The sequence below is a fragment of the Doryrhamphus excisus genome, chromosome 10 (genome assembly GCF_030265055.1).
Source record: "Doryrhamphus excisus isolate RoL2022-K1 chromosome 10, RoL_Dexc_1.0, whole genome shotgun sequence".
Lineage (NCBI taxonomy): Eukaryota > Metazoa > Chordata > Actinopteri > Syngnathiformes > Syngnathidae > Doryrhamphus > Doryrhamphus excisus.
The window spans coordinates 2,187,046-2,209,220 of record NC_080475.1 but is presented as its reverse complement, the minus strand read 5'-3'; the positions used below and the strand labels follow the sequence as shown (position 1 = coordinate 2,209,220).

At 42.2% G+C, this 22,175-nt stretch overlaps 1 protein-coding gene across 3 annotated transcripts in view; it reads left to right on the top strand.

The window, feature by feature from the left end:
* Positions 1–22,175, top strand: part of kirrel3l (kirre like nephrin family adhesion molecule 3, like) — a 59,741-nt gene that overhangs the window by 21,504 nt on the left and 16,062 nt on the right. For all 3 annotated transcript variants that reach the window (XM_058084146.1, XM_058084148.1, XM_058084147.1), the window contains exons 2-3: positions 15,123–15,278; positions 17,109–17,258. In XM_058084146.1, coding sequence (XP_057940129.1) covers positions 15,123–15,278; positions 17,109–17,258 — 306 coding nt within the window. The remainder of the gene's footprint in view (positions 1–15,122; positions 15,279–17,108; positions 17,259–22,175) is intronic.

Below are 22,175 nucleotides of genomic sequence, written 5' to 3'. Positions count from 1 at the left end.
TAATGCAGCTTTTCTACTGCAGTGTATGTTATTGGCGCTTTTAGGTATGGTCGTCCCTCACGGCTTTGGGGTTTGAATTCCGAACAAACATATGCTGTTTTGTAGTTGAATACAATAAAAAATATGTATCTTTAAAGGAAATTGTACATATTTCTGGCCTAAATTGAGTATTTTGAAGCATAAAAATGTCAAAGCAAACTAAAATACATTCAAATTGTGAATGCAGTATTCTATATTGGTCACTAGGTGTCAGTGATTGTTCGGTGAGATGAGCACCTGACTTGATCGCCACAACAACAGGCTTTTATTGCAGCTCAAAAACATTAATTTAGTAATCATAATAATAACACAGGCTGCATGGTGAATGAGTGGTTACCACGCAGGCCTCACAGCTAGGAGAACCCAAGTTCAATTCCACCCTTGTTCATCTCTGTGTGGAGTTTGCATGCTCCGATTTCCTCCCACATTCCAAAAACATGCTAGGTTAATTAGCGACTCCAAATTGTCCATAGGTAGGAATGTGAGTGTGAATGGTTGTTTGTCTATATGTGCCCTGTGATTGGCTGGCCACCAGTCCAGGGTGTACCCCGCCTCTTGCCCGAAGGAAAAAAAAATGTACATATTTCTCGCCTAAATTGAGCATTTGAAGCATAAAAATGTCAAAGCAAACTAAAATACATTCAAATTGTGAATGTAGTTTTCTATATTGGTCACTAGGTGTCAGTGATTGTTCGGTGAGATGAGCACCTGATTAATCGCCAGAACAACAGGCTTTTATTGCAGCTCGAAAACATAAAAAAACATGAATTTAGTGATGATAATAATAATAATAACACAGGTTGAATGATTATGATTGACTATTATGATTTGCTGCACGCTACACTCTTCCACACGCTCTCACTTCCTCCTTCCTGTTATTTCCGTTGACATTCGCTCTTATCAAAAGCACTTTTGCCACCTTGTGGCCGTTTTTATGGCTTAAAATTGCTGTGAAGTGAAAAACAAGAGTTACGGCATTGCCGTTTTTCGCCTCTCGTGGAAAAAAAATGTAAAAGACGTCTAAATATGTTGCTGGAATTCGACGTTGGGGACTATAAAGACATATACATGCATTTTTGGTATTGAATGAGTTAATCCCGCCAACCAAGGTCAATGTGTAAAAGAAGCGTTGCAGATATTTCTGAAAAAATGACAATTTTAAAAGGTGCTTTTATAAGCATGTCGAGGTGAACATTGTGAATCTTAGCGTTTTATTGTTTCCTGTAGACACATGACTCCCGGGAGGGAGAAAGTAATTTGTTTAATCGCTAGGAGTTATTTTCTGTGGACAGAGAGAAATATTGTTAATACAAGGGGAGCATGAGAAAGAAAAAGTGAAGAGGTATATTAAAACGGGTTTAATTAGAAGTGTTTTTGCACCTCTGTGTTTTGGTTTGCGAGGCGAGTTCAAAAAATACCGTACATCTGCTTCCTGTGAGGAGACTCTTGTTGGCTGCTGACAAAAAAAAAAAAAAATAGAATTATGCATCAAATTAAAAAGAGAGCTCCAGCGAGATGACAGCAAGTCGGGCATTAACCTCTTAGCTTTAAAAAGCACACACATTAAGCAGCGCTAATGATACTCATTGAGCCGGCTGTGTTCTATATTCAAAAGGCACGGCTTTTACATCAATGTGCCACCGCTGCTTTGAATGCGGTTGTCTCATGTATTCATCACAACGAACATCGCAGACGTGAACAATGGCGCTGATGGCCTTTTACTGTAATGAGATGCGCACACTTACAACATTACCACCCTCATTAAAAAATAATAATAATAAAAGAAAAAAAAAGTATTAATTATGAAACGCACTACTTCCTATGCTATGGTGAAGAGCCAAGGGGGTCTCCATTGGGCTCAATTAGGAAGAGTAGGCCACAAATCCCCAGACTAAATTAATTGACACCCCAGGGCATTGAGGCCCAGACCCAGTGCACACTCTATGTGAAGTTTCTTTGTTTTTATTTCACCGCCTTTTAGAAAAAGCAAGAGAGAAGCGCTTTTATCATTATCTCCTCATTGTTTTATGGATTGTTAATCCACTTTCATTCCACATGTTGTCAAGAATCCTACAGTAACAAGGGACTGTGGGTCCTGAGCATCCGTTGAGGAGGTCTTGTAAGCCAGCCAGGGGTGACTGGTGAGGATAGGAATTAAAAGGTAATTACCGTATTTTCTGGACTATAAATCGCTCCTGCACAAGGCCAAAAATGCATAATTAGGTAGGAAAAAAACATACATAAGTCGCACTGGAGTATAAGTCGCATTTTATGCGGCCTGTGTTATTATTATGATTACTAAATTCATGTTTTTTGAGCTGCAATAAAAGCCTGTTGTTTTGGCGATCAAGTCAGGTGCTCATCTCACAACAATCACTGACACCTAGTGACCAATATAAAATACTAAAATACTAAATAATAATACTAATACTAATACTTATCCTAAAATACCCAGTTTAGGCCAGAAATATGTACAATTTCCTTAAAGATACTTTTTTTTTCCCTTCAGGCGAGAAGTGGGGTACACACTGGACTGGTGGCCAGCCAATCACAGGGCACATATAGACAAACAACCATTCACACTCACATTCATACCTATGGACAATTTGGAGTCGCCAATTAACCTAGCATGTTTTTGGAATTTTTGGAAATCGGAGCATGCAAACTCCACACAAAGATGGCCAAGAGTGGAATTGAACTTGGGTTCTCCTAGCTGTGAGGCCTGTGTGCTAACCACGCGTCTACCATGCAGCCTGTGTTATTATTATGATTACTAAATTCATGTTTTTGAGCTGCAATAAAAGCCTGTTGTTCTGGCGATCAAGTCAGGTGCTCATCTCACCGAACAATCACTGACACCTAGTGACCAATATAAAATACCACATTCAAAATTTGAATGTATTTTAGTTTGCTTTGACATTTTTATGCTTCAAAATACTCAATTTAGGCCAGAAATATGTACAATTTCCTTAAAGATACATATTTTTTTTTCTTCGGGCAAGAGGCGGAGTAGACCCTGGACTGGTGGCCAGCCAATCACAGGGCACATGTAGACAAACAACCATTCACACTCACATTCATACCTATGGACAATTTGGAGTCGCCAATTAACCTAGCATGTTTTTGGAATTTTTGGAAATCGGAGCATGCAAACTCCACACAAAGATGGCCGAGAGTGGAATTGAACTTGGGTTCTCCTAGCTGTGAAGCCTGCGCACAAACCACGCGTCTACAATGCAGCCTGTGTTATTATTATGATTACTAAATTCATGTGTTTGAGCTGCAATAAAAGCCTGTTGTTCTGGCAATCAAGTCAGGTGCTCATCTCACCAAACAATCACTGACACCTAGTGACCAATATAGAATACTACATTCACAATGCTTTGACATTTTTATGCTTCAATTTAGGCCAGAAATATGTACAATTTCCTTAAAGATACATTTTTTTTTTCTTCGGGCAAGAGGCGGGGTAGACCCTGGACTGGTGGCCAGCCAATCACAGACGTTCTTCGATTTAAAAAAAATGGAGGCGAGCAATCGGCACTGGACTGCTGCGGAAAGTTTGTTTTTGATTCAAACTAAATTTCAAGACTGGACGAAGGAAAAACCGGCAATACGGAGTTATTCCAATAAGTGAAAGAAAAACTCAAGGAAGTCGGTATCACGTGATGTTGGTCTTTACGCTTTACTGAGCATGCCCCATTGACTATTCTGGTTGATTATAGTGCCGCATGTAGACACGCCATTGGAATATTCCTTTCCCATGTATACCATTGTTTTCGGAAAGGTCATTCGGAAAGAGAAAAACTCATGTAAACTAGTGATGATATTGTCCACCTTCATCAAAAACGTCATCCAAGTCGCATGACTCAAGTCCACCCTGTGGTAAATTATTATTCAAGAAGTAGATGGGGAGTCTGAGAAGAAAATTAGGGCTCTGAGACAAGAAGGGAAGAAAGAATCGAAGCGAAACAGAGGGACAGAAAAGGGCCGCAACTATGACACAGATCCAGCCTGCAGCTGTCTCACAGTGAAAACGCCAAAAGGGAGGAAGGGAGGGGGGGTAAGCGGGAGCCAAGCGACAAGACTGGCTCAATCAACATCTTGTCAACACTGCCGGCTGATGTGTACAGACAATTTCATACCACCATCACAGACTCCATCCTCTTTTTTTTTTTCCCTCCTCTTCATATGCCTTTTTATTTTCTGTCCTCCTGCCAGCCGAGCCAGTCACTTACTATCCTGTCTGCATGGAGTCGGCAGCTCTGTAGCTCGTGGCGTTAGAGAAAGGGGGTGTTCAAAAAGCAATGTTAGAATTATACTCTGCCAGATGCCTCTGCCCTGCCCACCAGCGCGCCTAAAGATGCCCGACTGTGACAGTGAGTGTGCAGCATGTGTGAGAAGACAGGAGTGTGTTTACGGTCGTCACTGCAGCACAGCAACTGTGTGGTGAACCACTCATATTTTTTGCTCCGGCGCTGACTGTGTCACATCAGCGGTCTCGGTCTCAAACTCCCATCCTGGCCTCTTCTTTCTACTCTTTTTTCCCCCCCCTTTACCTCCTCCTCTGAGTGCATAGTACTACTCTATTATAACAGGTGCTGTGGGAGCCACTACTATCACATTTACATGACAACAAATCACACGTTGTATTGTGCATTGTTGTTGCATGTAGTAGGTATAATGGAGACATGGAGATTATGGAAAACCGACTCATGGCGTCATCTTCCGAATAACACTAGAATCATCACACAGCAACTTAACACTCGAAATGTAGGTAATTCCAAAAACATGCTAGGTTAATTGGCGACTCCAAATTGTCCATAGGTATGAATGTGAGTGTGAATGGTTTGTGTGTCTATATGTACCCTTTGATTACTAGAATCATCACACAGCAACTTAACACTCGAAATGTAGTTAATTCCAAAAAACATGCTAGGTTAATTGGCGACTCCAAATTGTCCATAGGTATGAATGTGAGTGTGAATGGTTGTTTGTCTATATGTGCCCTGTGACTGGCTCCACCCGCACCTGTGAACACATTACCCCCATCGTTAAAAAAACCTCCACTGGCTTCCCGTCCCCCAACGTATTCATTTCAAAGACCTTCTCATCACCTACAAAGCTCTCCACAATCTGACCCCTCCATACCTCACAGACCTCCTTCATCCACACAACCCCCCGCATCCCCTTCGCTCCTGAGCAAGCTCCGTTGGGAGTAATGCATTATGGGTAGTAGGTATAATAGCTGTTGTTTGTTATTTCTATGATTACTAGCCAATGTACCTTTTGAGTGTTAAGGTGCTGCGTGATGATCATAGCGCAGATGATGACACGGAGAGTCAGACTTCAAGCTCGTCGTCGTGTTGTGACATCATTTAAACCTGCAATAAAAGACAGTTGTTTTGGCGATCAAGTCTGGTGCTTGTTGCGCCGAACTATTATTGAGACTTTGTTACACCCGCAAACGTAATACAAATCTGCAGCTTTGAATGTAATAATCCCGCAAATGTAAATGTAATGTAACGTAATAAAAATTTGCCCACTGCAAACGTAATACTGAATTTCCTGCAAATGTAATAACTATTACTATTTACATTAGAGATTGCCGACTGCAGATTTGTATTACGTTTGTGTGCAGTTATTACGTTTGCGGGTATAACACACCTTGTGACCAATATACAGTACTACATTCACAACCTCATCTTAATGCATTATATTTGTATTTTTGTTAATTTAGCATTTTTTATGCTTGAAAAGGCGTAATTTTGGCCTAAATGGTTAAATTTTTAAAGTAAAATCTGAATATTTTTGACTAATTATAGGCCATATTTCACCACGAAATAACATGATTTATTAATACATTTTTTAAATCACACAATTTGAAACAGTAATTACTTTCCATGGTAACTAATTACATTTATGAAGGAGTAATTATGTTACGAATTTAACAGTATTAAATTTAATAACAGTAATTAATTTTTAAAAGTAATTTGCCCAACACTATTTATAATGGTGAAAATAATACCCTTTTTATATATTTTTGATGTACAATAAAATGATTTTAAAAAATTAAAAATACATTAAAAAATACATTAAAAATGTATAAGAAGCATAGTTGTAAGAGGCCGAAAGAGAACACAGCGCCCCCTATGGTAGCGGAGGTGCACATGTCTATTGAGTGACAGACTTGCACTATGAAATCAGTCTGTTTCAGACACTACATACTTGATACCGTTGATGGATAACTGGCGCTTTCTTACCCGATTTCTTCGAAGTTTGCGAGTTTGGACTCGCTCTCTGTTGTCCCTGCTTTCATGCTGACAAGCCGACAAACACCCCTGTGAGTCTGGCACCAGGGAGAAATGGGACACAAGAGAAGAAGACAAAGTAAATGACAGTCTGCACAGAGCTGGGAAAAACACAAGTGTTGTCAGAATGAATCAGTGATTAATAGCACCTTATCTCTGAGGGACCTGCGCGGTGTTGATTTCATGGATGATGACTGTTGATGTGTCGCTGATAAACAGACAAATGAGAGGGGCGGGGCAATGAGGAGGAGAAGGCACCCAGTTAAGGATTCAGCGGAGCAGCCAAGTCGGAGGAGGGCAGGCTGTGGTTTTTCCACTCGCTTTAAAAAAAAAAAAAGAGGTCTCACTCTGAGCCAAGATTTTCACAATAGAATAAAGGCCGGGTAGAGGATGCTAGGGGGATTAAACTCGGGCAAAACAGCTCTTAAAAAGCAGTTACTTTGCAATTTGGGCAGAAAAATGCAGACTACGACGAAAAAGGTAGCAAGAGAGAGAGAGGGTGAGTGGAAGTGTAGCCGGAATTCATCAGGGAGGGATTCTAACAGATAGAGGCTCCATCTGCCCAGACAAGTAGAATCTGCTTCCAGTCAAAGAAAACACCCCAGTGTGGCCGGGCGACCGGGTGGCCGGTTGGGTGGTATCCCCTCTTTGGGTGCCTCAAGTTCTGTACAAGTCATGCTAATGAACTTAGCATCACCAAACACGAGATGGGTGCATGGTACCGCTGGGGGCATTTGGTGTGATTCGACTACCTCAGCACTACTTTTTGTTTGTACACGCTTACACACACACACACACACACACACACACACACACACACACACACACACACAAGTAAGAAGACAAAAGAGCCTGACTCCCAACAAAGGGATAATAATTCCATACAGAGAGAAATGGAGCTTGCATTTCCAGCCCGATTTAGAAGCCTTATCTAGACAAGGCACAATGGATGGCATTTGGGGAGAGGGGTTGTTTATTCCAAGCTTGACACTTTTTTTTTATTTTTTTTTTGCCAATTGCCTTGTTTTGTGGGGAGTTTTTGTGTGCATGCGTGTGTTTTCTCCTCATTTTCTTCTCTCTGGAGTCTATTATTGAAACCTCACAGAAGCAGGGTGCAGGACTTTGCCTCCATCATTTGAAGAAAACGTGGTTAGGGCGAGGGTTTTTTTTTTTTTTGTAACATTTTAAATTATTTCTACATGGAGAAAAAAAAAATGTCCAGGCAAGCTGAGCTGAGAGTTCTTATAATTATTTAAGCTAGGACTCAGTGTTCCACTCTTTGTAGTGGATGGAATAAGAACAGGACTAAATGCAGCTCTTTCAAGTACTTTGTACTTGATTGGAAGCAAGTGACTTTTCACTTTAAAGTACTCTTTTTGTTTTTTATTGCTTATTTATTGCGTAGTTTTTATTTATTAGGGATGTCCGGCACGGACGATATCAGCATAAAAATAGTTGGTATCGGTATCAGATTTTTCCCCCGATCATGAAAACCGATATTTAAAAACAGTTGTCTACAACACAGGCTGCACGGTGGTTGAGTGGTTAGCGCGCAGACCTCACAGCTAGGAGACCGGGGTTCAATTCGACCTTCGGCCATCTCTGTGTGGAGTTTGCATGTTCTCCCTGTGCATGCGTGGGTTTTCTCCAACATTCCAAAACCATGCTAGGTTAATTGGCGATGCCGGTCTCCAAGCTGTGAGGCCAACACGCTAACCACTCGACCATCGTGCAACCCAGAATAATAATAATTAATATAATGATCAGCTTCCTTCATTCATTCATTTTCTACCGCTTATCCTCACAAGGGTCGCAGTCGTGCTGGAGCTTATCCCAGCTGTGGCTTTTCTCTGGGTACTCCGGTTTCCTCCCACAAATATCGATTTGAACGTGTCATGTCTAAATTGACACGGCAGCCACACCAAAATGCTCCACTTTCAAAGGAGACATGGAGATTATGTTATCTTCCGAATAACACTAGAATCATTACACAGCAACTTAACACATGAAATGTAGGTAATTCCAAAAACCTGCTCGGTTAATTGGCGACTTTAAATTGTCCATAGGTATGAATGTGAGTGTGAATGGTTGTTTGTCTATATGTGCCTTGTGATTGGCTGGGATTGGCTCCACCCGCACCCGTGAACACATTACCCCCGTCCTTAAAAAACCTCCACTGGCTTCCCGTCCCCCAACGTATTCATTTCAAAGTCCTTCTCATCACATACAAAGCGCTCCACAATCTGACCCCTCCATACGTCACAGATTCCTTCATCCACACAATCCCCCACGTCCCCTTCGCTCCTGAGCAAGCTCTGTTGGGAATAATGCATTATGGGTAGTAGGTATAATGGCTGCTGTTTGTTATTTTATGATTACTAGCCAATGTAGCTTTTGAGTGTTAAGGTGCTGCGTGATGATTATAGCGCAGACTCCAAGCTCATTGTGACTTCACTTATAGCTTGTTATTATTCTGATTATTATCATGTTATTATTGTTGTGTCTGTTGTGAGATCATTTAAACCTGCAATAAAAGCCAGTTGTTTTGGCGATCAAGTCTGGTGCTTGTTGCATCGAACTATTATTGACACCTTGTGACCAATATACATCGCTGGCCCCACCCTTTGGAACTCTTCGCCCCATTCACTCTGTGCTTGCCCCGACCTTCCCTCCTTCAAAAAACAACTCAAAACCCACCTGTTTAAATCCGTTTTTAATGTCTAACTTTTTATACCTGACTGCTATGCCCCGCCCCGCTTTTAGCTCTGAATGAATGTATGGATATTGTATTTTAATTCATCGTTTACTCTGTTTTTACTCAACTCTATTTTTATTTCTTATTTCTCTACTGTAAAGCGTCTTTGAGTACTCTGAAAAGCGCTATACAAATAAAATGTATTATTATTATATACACAGTACCAATATATTGTATAGGCATCAAAATGGTGTAGGAGATGCACTGTGCTGTGTATGTTAGATTCCCATGATAGCTAAAGGTCATCCACGGTGCCATTATCACTCTGTCTTTAGCTTCATCACACACACACACACACACACACACACACACACACACACACACACACACACACACACACACGGTGGCAGATTCAATCTAATTCTATCAAGGCAGATGTCCAGTGGTGGATGGATCACTGCTGACATCTGTCCGTCTCTTCCTGATCCGCCCCCGATGTGAATGTACCCCTATCAGTTCACATGAAGGAAGGCCGAGCGGATGCGGCGGCAAAGCTCTTTAGCAGGTTGCGACCAATCCTAAAAGGCTGTTTTGCATTTCTCTCCAACCATATGACACAACCAGCAAAGTCGCGGCATCTAAGTACACTGCTAAATGTACCCTCTGGTGCCTCACACTTTTCTTTCCCTATTAACACAACCTTACCACTCACACACACACACACACACACACACACACACACACACACACACACAGTATATGTGTGTACACCTTCACAACGCATGACACGGTGTCAGCAAGAAACACACACAAACTTAGCCCCATGTGGCGTGAAATGATATTCCATTTGGGGAAATCCGGATTAAAATGTTTGAGGCCAAATGTTTTTTGACCCTGTTACCAGAAAATGGAAACACACACACACACATCCACACACAAACACACACACACACAGAAGGTAAGAAATAGAGTAAATGCTGCAGTTTCTGAAATGAGGAATCTAAATGTGAAAAGCCTGAAAGGTAACATTAATCCAACACGTGTATTGCTACTAATCCATAGAGTGGGAATATACTGTAGAGTAGCAGCTTTTCAAGGGTGCGTTCACTAAATAGGAACACGGCGTAGTTGTCTGTGCAGAGCAGGTGTCGGCAACCCGCGTTTAAAACACCCGAGTGGCAAAAATAGTTGAAAAGAGTTCCATTCATCCATTTGTTTTCTTGATTGTTATGCTCACTAAGGTCACAGGTATGCTGGAGCCTATCCCAGTTGTCTTTGGGCGAGAGGCGGGGTACACCCTCACCCCTAACTCATTGCTGTAGTCCAGGACACAACCTGGACTGGTGGCCAGCCAATCATAGGGCACATATAGACAAACAACCATTCACACTCACATTCATACCTATGGATGATCTGGAGTCTCCAAACGAGAAACTGGAGTACCCGGAGTAAACCCACTCATGCACCGGTACGAACATGCAAACTCCACACAAAGATGCCCAAGCAGGGATTCAAACCTGATCTCCTGACTGTGTGACCAACATGTTAACCACTCATCCACCGTGCAGGCCCTAAAAGACTTATATAAAATATATACCGTATTTTCCGGACTATAAGTCACACTTTTTTTCATAGGTTGGCTGTTCCTGCCACTTATACTCCAGAGCGACTTATAAACTGTCTATGTTACATAAACACTGAACACCTTTTCTGTTCATGTAGCATTTCAGTATGTGGAATCAAACTATGGAATGGATTGAGTAAGACCCTCAAACAATGCACAACGATGAGCCAATTCAAGAAACAATACAAGCAGTTGATGTTTGCTAAATACAAGGATGAAGAGTCTTGAACCAGTCATGATGTGCTATACATATCACTATATTGACACTTACTATGGTACCCATTATGTCATTGGATGGTCATATCACCTCGTACTTCGGTACGGTACAAAAAATTAAAAAAACAAAAAAAACAAAGAAAAACTATATTAGGAAAGCAGGAAGTGAACAAATGTAACAGTTACTGATTGTAAAAGTACCAGATGGAGGGGTAGGATTTAATAAGCTTTGCTTCTTCCTACTCCTTTTGGACATGTGGAACTGTGAACTGATTATGTGATGCATTCAATTGTAATCTGATGCATGTTCAAATGAAATTAAACCATTACCATTTTTGTGTAGCTGAATAAGTATTGTGTTAGCATATCTTACACCTATTCAGCCTGTTCTCTATTCTTTTATCGTTAGAACGTAATGTCTGTTTTGGTTGAGTAAATTACTCGCAAAAAATGCGACTTATACTCCAGTGCAACTTATGTATGGTTTTTTTTGACCAAATTTTTGGCCTTGTGCGACTTATAGTCCAGAAAATACGGTAAATATATACAGTATACTGATATCCAACTTTCTGTAAGACCGTCTTTAGTAGGCTAATGTCTCTTTTGATAGTAAAGGTTGCCGACCCCTGGTGTAGAGTCTCATCCAGGTCATGGTAATTGGCAAAGGTTGACTCCACTCCAAACATCGTGACCACTAATACATTGTTTTGTCACTGGATAGGACAAAAAAAAAAAACAGAGTGAACGCGACCAAAACCACCAAAAACTGAACAGAACTCTCTGGAGTACTTCATGTTTAAGTCTTACAAAAAAGTGTGTGTCGCCCGTTTTTTCCCCCTTTGTGTGCTTCCGTTCCTTCCTTAGTCCCAATCAGGAATGTATTCATGTGATTAAGCCGCTAATACACCGTCAAAGAATTGTCTAATTCGGCAACGAAGAATTAAAGGAATCTGGCATGAGTCATTAGCCAGTTGAGATGTTCCGTTTGAGCCTTTTCAATAAGGGATCCGCAGAGCCGTGAATCACTCGTGTGCTTCGGCACATATTCTTCGCTCTATTTTTGTATGGCTTCTATACGAAGTGTTAATTGCTAAATGGGAGCATATGAAATTGTGTGTTGGTGTGGTGTAGACAAACAGTTCACAGCATGTAATCCGTTTAACCAATCAACCAATGAAGTGAATTATTAGCCATTGTAAACAGTTTGATACGTTGGACAAGATGCTTAATTACAATCAATTTTTACCCCGCCTCTTTTTCTCTTGCAAGAACAAAAAGAAAAATCTCCATCATTTGCTGCCTGGGATGGATTATGAAAATGTTCATTCTGCATATGGGGGTGCTTTTTTTTTTTTTTTTGGAAGAAAAATGCTAGTCCTTGTTCTGCTCCTAATAGCCTGAGCTCAGAGACTTCTCACTTCTCACCGGCCTCCTCAAATTGGCCTCTTTTGATTTGCACACATGCAGCGTACCTTTGTGGAGCCACAGCTCAATAGGCTATTTCAACACCTTTGTAAGAGCGATGCACGCACACACACACACACACACACACACATACATCACTACACATTTTTTCTTTTGTGGTTGAACTGGCCAAACACCCACTGCAGCTGTGATGGAAAGCAGTATTGACTGGTTGGCACCTAAAGCCTTGTTTCTATCAAGCAGTACGCTACACATTGTAAAGGGTCGCCAGATATCCTAACCTGATCAGGGTTTTACCCTACCCTGATGGTTCAAGAACACTACATTAGCCCCTTTTATACACAGCCCTTTTTTCAAAAGCGGCCATTTCATTTTTTTTAAGGCATACAGAATGTGGGCTATGAAGACATGATACTATATACCCAAAAAAAGATTAGACTTTCATCATTTGTTTATGCCTATGTCCGCTCTTTTGTTATCAGAAGTAGAACATAGGTAAGTTTCAGTTTCAGTATCAGTATCAGTTCCCAACAAAAACACACATTTGGAGCTGAATTGACACATTAAAATATTACTTAAATGCATCGTGATGCCTTTACACTTCATGGTTACTATTGGAAAAATGCATGCCGAAACTCTGTGGCTGTTTTTTTCTGGTTTAAAACTGCACCAGAGGGCTGCAAATATCTGAGGTCTGGAAACATTTGACAGTGATAAACGAGGGACTACTGTTAATACATGTGTAAAGTGACTATAGGGGTGTTATTTCGTATCTAGAGGGCTCTAATGGTGTATAAATAGGTTTTCTATGCTCTATGAAAATATCTGATTTCTAAACAAAGAATCTTACTTAGTGGGAATGCACTAAGCACGGCCAAGTCTGGAAACATTTGACAGTGATAAACGAGGGATTACTGTTAATACATATGTAAAGTGACTATAGGGGTGTTATTTCATATCTAGAGGGCTCTAATGGTGTATAAATTGGTCTTCTATGCTTTGATTTTGAAATAAAGGATCTTACTTAGCGGGAATGCACTACGCACGGCTGGGTCTGGAAACATATGACAGTGATAAACGAGGGGTTACTGTAAATACATGTGTAAAGTGACTATAGAGGTGTTAGTTCATATATAGAAGGCTCTAATGGTGTATAAACAGGTATTCTATGCTTTGATTTCTAAATAAAGAATCTTACTTGGTGGGACTGCACTAAGCACGGTCAGGTCTGGAAACATATGACAGTGATAAACGAGGCATTAGTGTAAATATATGTGTAAATTGACTATAGGGGTGTTATTTCATATTTAGAGGGCTCTAATGGTTTACAAACGGGTTTTCTATGCTCAATGAAAATATTTGTTTTCTAAATAAATTATTTACTTTGTGAATGCACTAAGCACAGTCGGGTCTGGAAACATCTGACAGTGATAAACGAGGGATTACTGTATTCCATTCGAGACGCAGCCCAATCAAAATTGGAATGCAAAAACACAACCAAACTTGTTTTGTTGGTGGAAACTTGGGTGGTAGAGGTAGTAAGAGGGGGCCAGGGTAGCGGGGTGAGGGACAGGGTTCAGTCCACAAGCCCGTCCTGAGATGAAGTGGATAATTGAGTGCGGAATAAACACCGCCAAGCACCCCCCTCCCCACTCATTCAAACTCAAAGAGCGAATGCAGCGAGAAAGAGGGTGGAAAGCATAAAAAAAGGGTGAGAGCGTTAGAGAATATCCCCGCCACCTTCCTTGAAGGGGGGAGTGGGGGTGGGGGGGGCTGCTATTGAAAAGCTATTAAACTTGCATTTAGCAGGATTGATTGGGAATGAAGAGGCCTATTAAAAGAGAGGGACAAGGGGACAATAGCATGTCTCTGGTCGCCGTATGTTGCCCTCCTTTCAGCAGCTTTCTTTACTGGTGATGCGAGAGGGGAGGGGTGGCAGGGGGGGTAACCCTGTCTGTTTAAGCGCTCCCACCAAGAGAAGCAGTTCAGGCTGTGGGGAGGGGGGGCGGAGGGTGGTTTAGCCCTGTCTGAATAGAGCCCTCTTTATCTTCCCCCAGTCCCCTTTTCCCTTCCATTCTCCATTGAGCAACAATGAAAGAGAGAAGGAGAATGAGTTTTTTTTTTTTTTTTAAAAGACTCACACAGAGAACCCACTTAGATAACCAACCAACTGTCTCTCTTCCCCATCCTACGGATTAGTTACCTCTGGAGTGCTGCCATCTTTCTCCCCATGCCTGTATATGGTTTGTAATGCTCAATCCTTAGCATAGTGGCAAACATTTAGAAGCCATATCCATATGTGTGTGTGTGTGTATGTGTGTGTGTGTGTGTGAAGGCCAGCCAAATGATCCAATGAGCGCGGCGTGTACGGCACTTAAACACAACAGTACATCGGCGGCAGGTGTCTGCTAAATTTCAGAGGCCTCAAAACGGATCCCAGGGGACCTTCAGTGAGATTTTAATTGTTTAACATCAGTTTTTTTTCTTCTAAAAGTACAGAGAGTGGCCCTCCACCCCCCACCTAGCCAAAAGTGCTTCCTTCGCGCCAGTAAGCATACAAGCATATGGGCTTGGGATACAGTTAAATAAGTCATGAGGCGCAGCTGACTCGTCTTCTTGGAAGGGATATTTATAGGGAAAAAAATGTAATGTTCACACAATTTCCCTACGTTTCTGACCACAACAAACCTGCTGCCACTCACTGACATGACATGACATTACATTCTGTGGGGGTCGCCATGATTTGCCCTAAAAATGTCAATTCTTGTCAAATTCACAAGTTTTTTTTTTTTCCCTCCTTTTGTCCTTGCAGTCGCCACCCGAGCAGCCTACTTCTCCCAGCAGCCTCAGGACCAGGTGGTGGTGTCTGGGCAGTCCGTGACTCTACCATGCGTCATTGTGGGCTACCAGGGCATGGTACAGTGGACCAAAGATGGACTAGCGTTGGGTGGAGAAAGAGACCTACCAGGTATGAGCACAAGCCTGCATTGGAAAATATATAAAATATATGAAAATTATGAACGATTCGTGTGAATCGGGTCTCAGGGTTATGACTACCCGAGTTTCTTTGATGGGTAACATAGCAAAAATATTAGCTTGACTGGGATTGAGTTTGTTGTAGTTGTACATAGGCATGATATGGTGTACCACGCTATAAAAACCTCAGTTTCAAAACCACTAAAATAGAAAAAGTGGTCCACTATGTGGAAATACACTTCGATGTCCGTTGGAACTGAAGTTAGCTGCTTCGTTACCATGAAGCGGTGTCAGTGTGGTAAGAAGTGTGAGAGAAGTTTAGCATACCGTAGCATGGGAACAAAATATACTAATGTAGTTCAGGATACAACCTGGACTGGTGGCCAGCCAATCACAGGGCACATATAGACAAACAACCATTCACACTCACATTCATACCTATGGACAATTTGGAGTCGCCAATTAACCTAGCATGTTTTTGGAATGTGGGAGGAAACCGGAGTACCCGGAGAAAACCCACACATACACAAGGAGAACATGCAAACTCCACACAGAGATGCCCAAAGGTGGAATCGAACACGGGTCTCCAAGCTGTGTGGCCTCGTTCACTGTGTAGCCCGGTGTACACCAGACAAAGTGAAATTTTGTTATGAATGTTGGAAGTTAGGGCTGTTCGGCGGTCGAGTGGTTAGCGCGCAGACCTCACAGCTAGGAGAACCCAAGTTCAAGTCCACCTTCGGCCATCTCTGTGTGGAGCTTGCATGCTCCGGTTTCCTCCCACATTATAAAAACATGCTAGGTTTATTAGCAACTCCAAATTGTCCATAGGTATGAATGTGAGTGTGAATGGTTGTTTGTCTATATGTGCCCTGTGATTGGCTGGCCACCAGTCCAGGGTGTACCCCGCCTCTCGCTTGAAGACAGCTGGGATAGGCTCCAGCACCCCCGCGACCCTCATGAGGATAAGCGGTAGAAAAATGAATGAATGTTTGATGTTACAAAGGTATAACTAGACTTGGGGCTCGATTAAACGTCAGCTTTAGTGTAAAAACGGTATGACACACCCAACAAATGGACCGCTATGGACTGCTGCCATTCGATGGTGACTAGCAACCCAACAAAACAGTGAAAACACGCAGCATGCGTACTATACCGAACTGAAACAATACTCCGTCATGGAAACTAAAATGGCCTTAAGCAGCATTGTTTTTAAAGTCCATCTCCATCGGAATAAATGGCCCACAACTGTGAGTCAAAGGTAACGATCGAGGTGTTCAATCCTACGAATCGAATGAGATACACGACTTATTTTCTGCAGTGAATGTTTAGTTGGTTTAGTTGCTGTACTACATTTCTTTCCCCGATCAATGCCAGGTCCCGTGAGAAGCCTCAGACTCTCTTTGTTCAACATTTAGGTTTTACAAAATTGAATAGCGAAAGGTCGGCGACTTCTGAGTAGAAGGACCTGTAATTTGTTGTTGAGATTTTAAGGCTCTCGTAGGAAGGTTAAGGATAATCAATCGGCTTTTTGTCACACGCTGACATTTGATGGTGGAGAGAGTCTCTGTTGGCCCGAGGGCCCCGGTCACCATCTTTATTGTGTCTACGCTTCAAGGACAGCCTCTTCAAGCGTTTCATTTGCTGTTCCACACACACACATACACACAATGGCTCAATCCCGCTGAGGTGCTGCCCGCCTTCATTCAGGACTTAAGGAGCTTTTCCACATTTGTCCAAATCTTCTTGAATTCATACTTTTGTTATTATGTGTTTATTGTTGCTGGGTTTGAGCCTGACTCTTCTGTGTTCTGGCGTCACGCAGGCTGGACGCGCTACTCCTTAATGGGCGACCCGCAATCAGGCGAGCACAGCTTGCTGATCGATTCGGCAGAGCTGGCAGATGATGCCGTGTACGAATGTCAGGCGACACAGGCGGGCCTGCGCTCCCATCGTGCCAAGCTCACTGTACAAGGTAAGATACACGACTCGGAATGCCAAAGCTTGGGAACGGCCCAGTTTCATAAAAAAAACAAAAAAAAACATAATTACGCCATTCACAACAGACAGAAGGCTGCACGGTGGTCGTGTGGTTAGCGCACAGACCTCACGGCGAGGAGACCAGGGTTTAATTCCATCCTCGGCCATCTCTGTGTGGAGTTTTCTCCGGGTACTTTGGTTTCCTCCCACATTCCAAAAACATGCTAGGTTAATTGGCGACTCCAAAATGTCCATAGGTATGAATGTGAGTGTGAATGGTTGTTTGTCTATATATGCCCTGTGATTGGCTGGCAACCAGCCTGAAGACAGCTAGGATAGGCTCCAGCACCCCTGCCACCCTGAATGAATGAATGTACCAGTGGTGAATTTACTAATAGGTCAGAGTCTTTTTGCTCTCTCCCTATGTGGATATGACTTAAAAGTATATTTTAGAAGCTTTTTGTGAAATCTAAGGTAACAAAATATAAAAATAACCAACATATTCAACCCAACAGAGGGCATTTTGGGTCAGAATATTGCTTTTATGTCATGTAATAGGTCACAAAAGTGCCCCAATCATGTCATGTCATGTCATGCTAGGAGACCCGAGTTCGATTCCACCCTAGGCCATCTCAGTGTGGAGTTTGCATGCTCCGATTTCCTCCCCCATTCCAAAAACATGCTAGGTTAATTAGCGACTCCAAATTGTCCATAGGTATGAATGTGAGTGTGAATGGTTGTTTGTCTATATGTGCCCTGTGATTGGCTGGCCACCTGTCCAGGGTGTACCCCTCCAGCACCGCCCCCGCGACCCTCATGAGGATAAGCAGTAGAAAATGAATGATTGAATGAACAACAAACAGACTATATATTGCATTGTATACAATTTCACTCCCGTCTTTAAATGCTTTACAATTAATAAAATGATTTCTTATCACCACTCAACAATAACCCCACAGTCATAAATCTAATTTCTTGATGGAAATGAAATGCGTGGGGGCATAATTCAACTAAAGCTCAGCCAAGAGACTCCGATAGGAAGGAGGGAGAGTAAAAAAAAAAAAAAAAAAGTAAACACACTCAAGACTGTGTGTGTCTTGGGCTAATGTGATTGAAGCAATCACAAATGACTCGCGTAGTCACTTGAAAGTCAAGGTCTGCATAGTTAGCACATTTTACAGTGAGCCACAACATTTGTCAACCGCAAGGCAGTTTTTACATTAACACGATGTGAGTGATCCACTTCTTCATGCAGACGCCGAGGCTTGCAGAGGGAGTATGAGGTTGTGTGTGGTGGTGGTGGTGGAGGATATGGGGGGGGGTGGCAGGTCTTATGGGAATGAGCAAAGCACTGCTGGCATCTGGTGGCATTTGAAGGAATGCCACTCGCCATAAATCTACTATTGGACCACAAGCTCATAAAAGGAAGAAATTTAGAGGCAGCAATCTCAACATGATGATAATGTTCACCACAGAGGCATTAAAGTGTGTCCTATGAGTTCACACCAGCAGGGGGAACAAGCTTGATTTGAATTTTAAATCAGTATTCAGCCTTCATTCACTTTTGTTCCCTTGAGATATACTACATAGTACTATGCTGTAGGACAGGGTTGTTTAGTGACTGTTGCCTTGTAATGACAGAAACATGGACTCTTTTTGGATGGATGTTGGTTATAACAATTTTGTATTCTTTGTTATTTTATTATTGTGTGACTAAGTTTTGTTGTGTTCATTCATTCATTTTCTACTGCTTATCCTCACAAGGGTCGCAGGGGGTGCTGGAGCCTATCCCAGCTGTCTTCGGGCGAGAGGCGGGGTACACTCTGGACTGGTCGCCAGCCAATCACAGGGCACATATAAACAAACAACCATTCACACTCACATTCATACCTATGGACAATTTTTGGTTTTTGGAATGTGGGAGCAAATCGGAGCATGCAAACTCCAGACAGAGATGGCCGAGAGTGGAATTGAACTTGGGTCTCCTAGTTGTGAGGCCTGCGCACTAACCACTCATCTGCCATGCAGCCTGTGTTACTATTATGATTACTAAAATTATGTTTTTGAGGTGCAATAAAGGCCGGTTGTTCTGGCGATCAAGTCAGGTGCTCATCTCACCGAACAATCACTGACACCTAGTGACCAATATAGAATACTACATTCACAATTTCAATGTACGTATTTTAGTTTGCTTCAACATTTTTATGCTTCAAAATACTCAATTTAGGCCAGAAATATGTACAATTTCCTTAAAGATACTTTTTTTCCCCCTTCGGGCAAGAAGCAGGGTACACCCTGGACTGGTGGCCAGCCAATCACAGGGCACATATAGACAAACAACCATTCACACTCACAATCATACCCAATTAACCTAGCATGTTTTTGGAATGTGGGAGGAAACCGGAGTACCCGGAGAAAACCCACGCATGCACGGGGAGAACATGCAAACTCCACACAGAGATGGCCGAGGGTGGAATTGAACTTGGATCTCCTAGCTGTGAGGCCTGCGTGCTAACCACTCCCCCGCCGTGTAGCCCTTTCTTTGATTTCGGCTATTTTTGAAAATAATTGTGTCTGTTTATTGTGTATGTAATGGTTGCAAACCCCTGAACTGAACTTTTACCAATGAGACTCAAGGAACTCTACTTAAGTAAAATAACTGTTTTTTCTGTGTGTAGTCAAAGTCTATATGGTGTATAAATAGCCCTAAACAAGCATGAATATGTTTTTCCGATTACTCGATTACTGCTGCCCTAAAGGCATCCTTTTTCTTTTTTTAATAATAAGTTTATGGTCAGAGTATTCAGGGACTTATTGTTTTTAGTGAAGTTTTTTACCATATTGACCCGAACATAAGATGACCCCACTTTTTCTAAAACTTTTTCCAATACCAGTGAAATAACTGGTAAATTACAATAGTTTAAAAAAAAAACCCTACATATTTATTAGTGGCTTCATGATTGTTTGACGACTTTACAGCATTCATCCTGCCTCCTTTGCATCTCTCCAGGTTACTGATGTGTGTGAGTGACAGGAAGAAAAGCTCTGACTCGCTTGGGGAGAAGTGACCTGTTGATTTGCATGTATAAAACCATACCGGCCGCACGGTTGATGAGTGGTTAGGATGTTGGCCACACAGTCAGGAGATCGGGAAGACCTGGGTTCGATTCAGTTGGTTTAGGTTAATTGGTTAGGCGACTCCAAATTGTCCATAGGTATGAATGTGAGTGTGAATGGTTGTTTGTCTGTATGTGCCCTGTGATTGGCTGGCGACCAGTCCAGAGTGTACCCCGCCTCTTGGATGAAGTCAGCTGGGATAGGCTCCAGCATACCCCTTGTGAGGATCAGCGGCATAGAAAATACATGGATTGAAAATCATACAGCAGACCATGAGCCGATCCATATTTTTCAGACCTTTTTCTATGGAAAAATACGCTTTTACATTCATGTCAATATGATAGTTGATAGATATGGAAGTTGGTAACTTGGTCAAATCCCCCCCCCCCAATCAGTTGAGTCTGGTGGTTGATGGGCCCTGCTAATCTTTCATAGACTTTTAAATGAGAAGGAGGGTATCTTGAGGTGTATGTTTGTACATAGGTGTATCAAGAGCTTTTTTTACCCAGTGTATGTGTATTTGTGTGCACTTGCCTGCGTGCCAAAGCAATCCGGCACAGTGAAAGGAGTCAACGTCTAGAGTGCAGTCAGGGGAATCGGCATGGAAATTAAAATCACCTAGCACTCGGATTCCATTAGTGTCCACGCGGCGGCAACGGAAGGACCTCTGACAATTCAGACACACACAGTGAAATTGGTTGGGTAGGAGGGAGCGGGAAAGGCCAACACATACCCTACGTTCACGCCGCTCCTTATTGGTCGGGGGAGATGGACGCCCTCATCATGCTTGGCTTGCCAGTGCCTGCGTGAGAAACCATGCAAATAAATGAACAAATAAGCAATTCAGTCCAAACCTAGAAGGAGCAAATGCAACAATAACGCTAGTCTGGAGGAGGAAATAAAGAATGGGGAGTGTGTTTGTTCCACAGATGACAACCGTTCAGCTGTTTTATGGAACGAGAGGCATACGATCATAAGAGGATAGTTAGGCTGCAATCACACTTCTCATGTTTGGGTGTGGGCTTTGTTTGGTGAAACAAACAAGTGGATAGAGACTACTTGAATGATGTGGTTTTAAATGCTTACACGTACCAGTGGTGGCTGCACGGTGGTAGAGTGGTTAGCGCGCAGACCTCACTGCTAGGAGACCAGGGTTCAATTCCACTCTCTGTGTGGAGTTTCCATGTTCTCCCCGTGCATGCGTGGGTTTTCTCCGGGTACTCCGGTTTCCACCCACATTCCAAAAACATGCTAGGTTAACTGGCGACTCCAAATTGTCCATAGGTGTGAATGGGAGTGTGAATGGTTGTCTGCCCTGTGAGGATAGGCGGTAGAAAATGAATGAATGAACGTACCCAGTGGTGGGTCAGAGTCACTTTGCTCTCTCCCTATGTGGATATGGCTTAAAAGTATATTTTAGAAGTTTTTTGTGAAATCTAAAAGGTAGCAAAATAAAATAAAATAATAAAATTACTTAATTAATTATTTAAAATAAATAAATGTAAAAATAAATAATAAAAATAACCTACATATTCAACCCAACAGAGGGCATTTTGGGTCACAATATTTCATTTATGTCATGTAATATGTCGCAAAGTGCCCCAATCATGTCATGTCATCTGTACTGCAAAGCTTTTTTCTGCAGATTAGTTCCTCGTTCCTGATCCTATCTATCCTGGTCACTCCCAATGAGAACCTCAGCATCCTCATCTCTGCTACTTCCAGTTCAGAATATTTCATTTATGTCAAAGCTTTTTATGCAGATTAGACATTAGGTACCCTAATGCTGTAACCC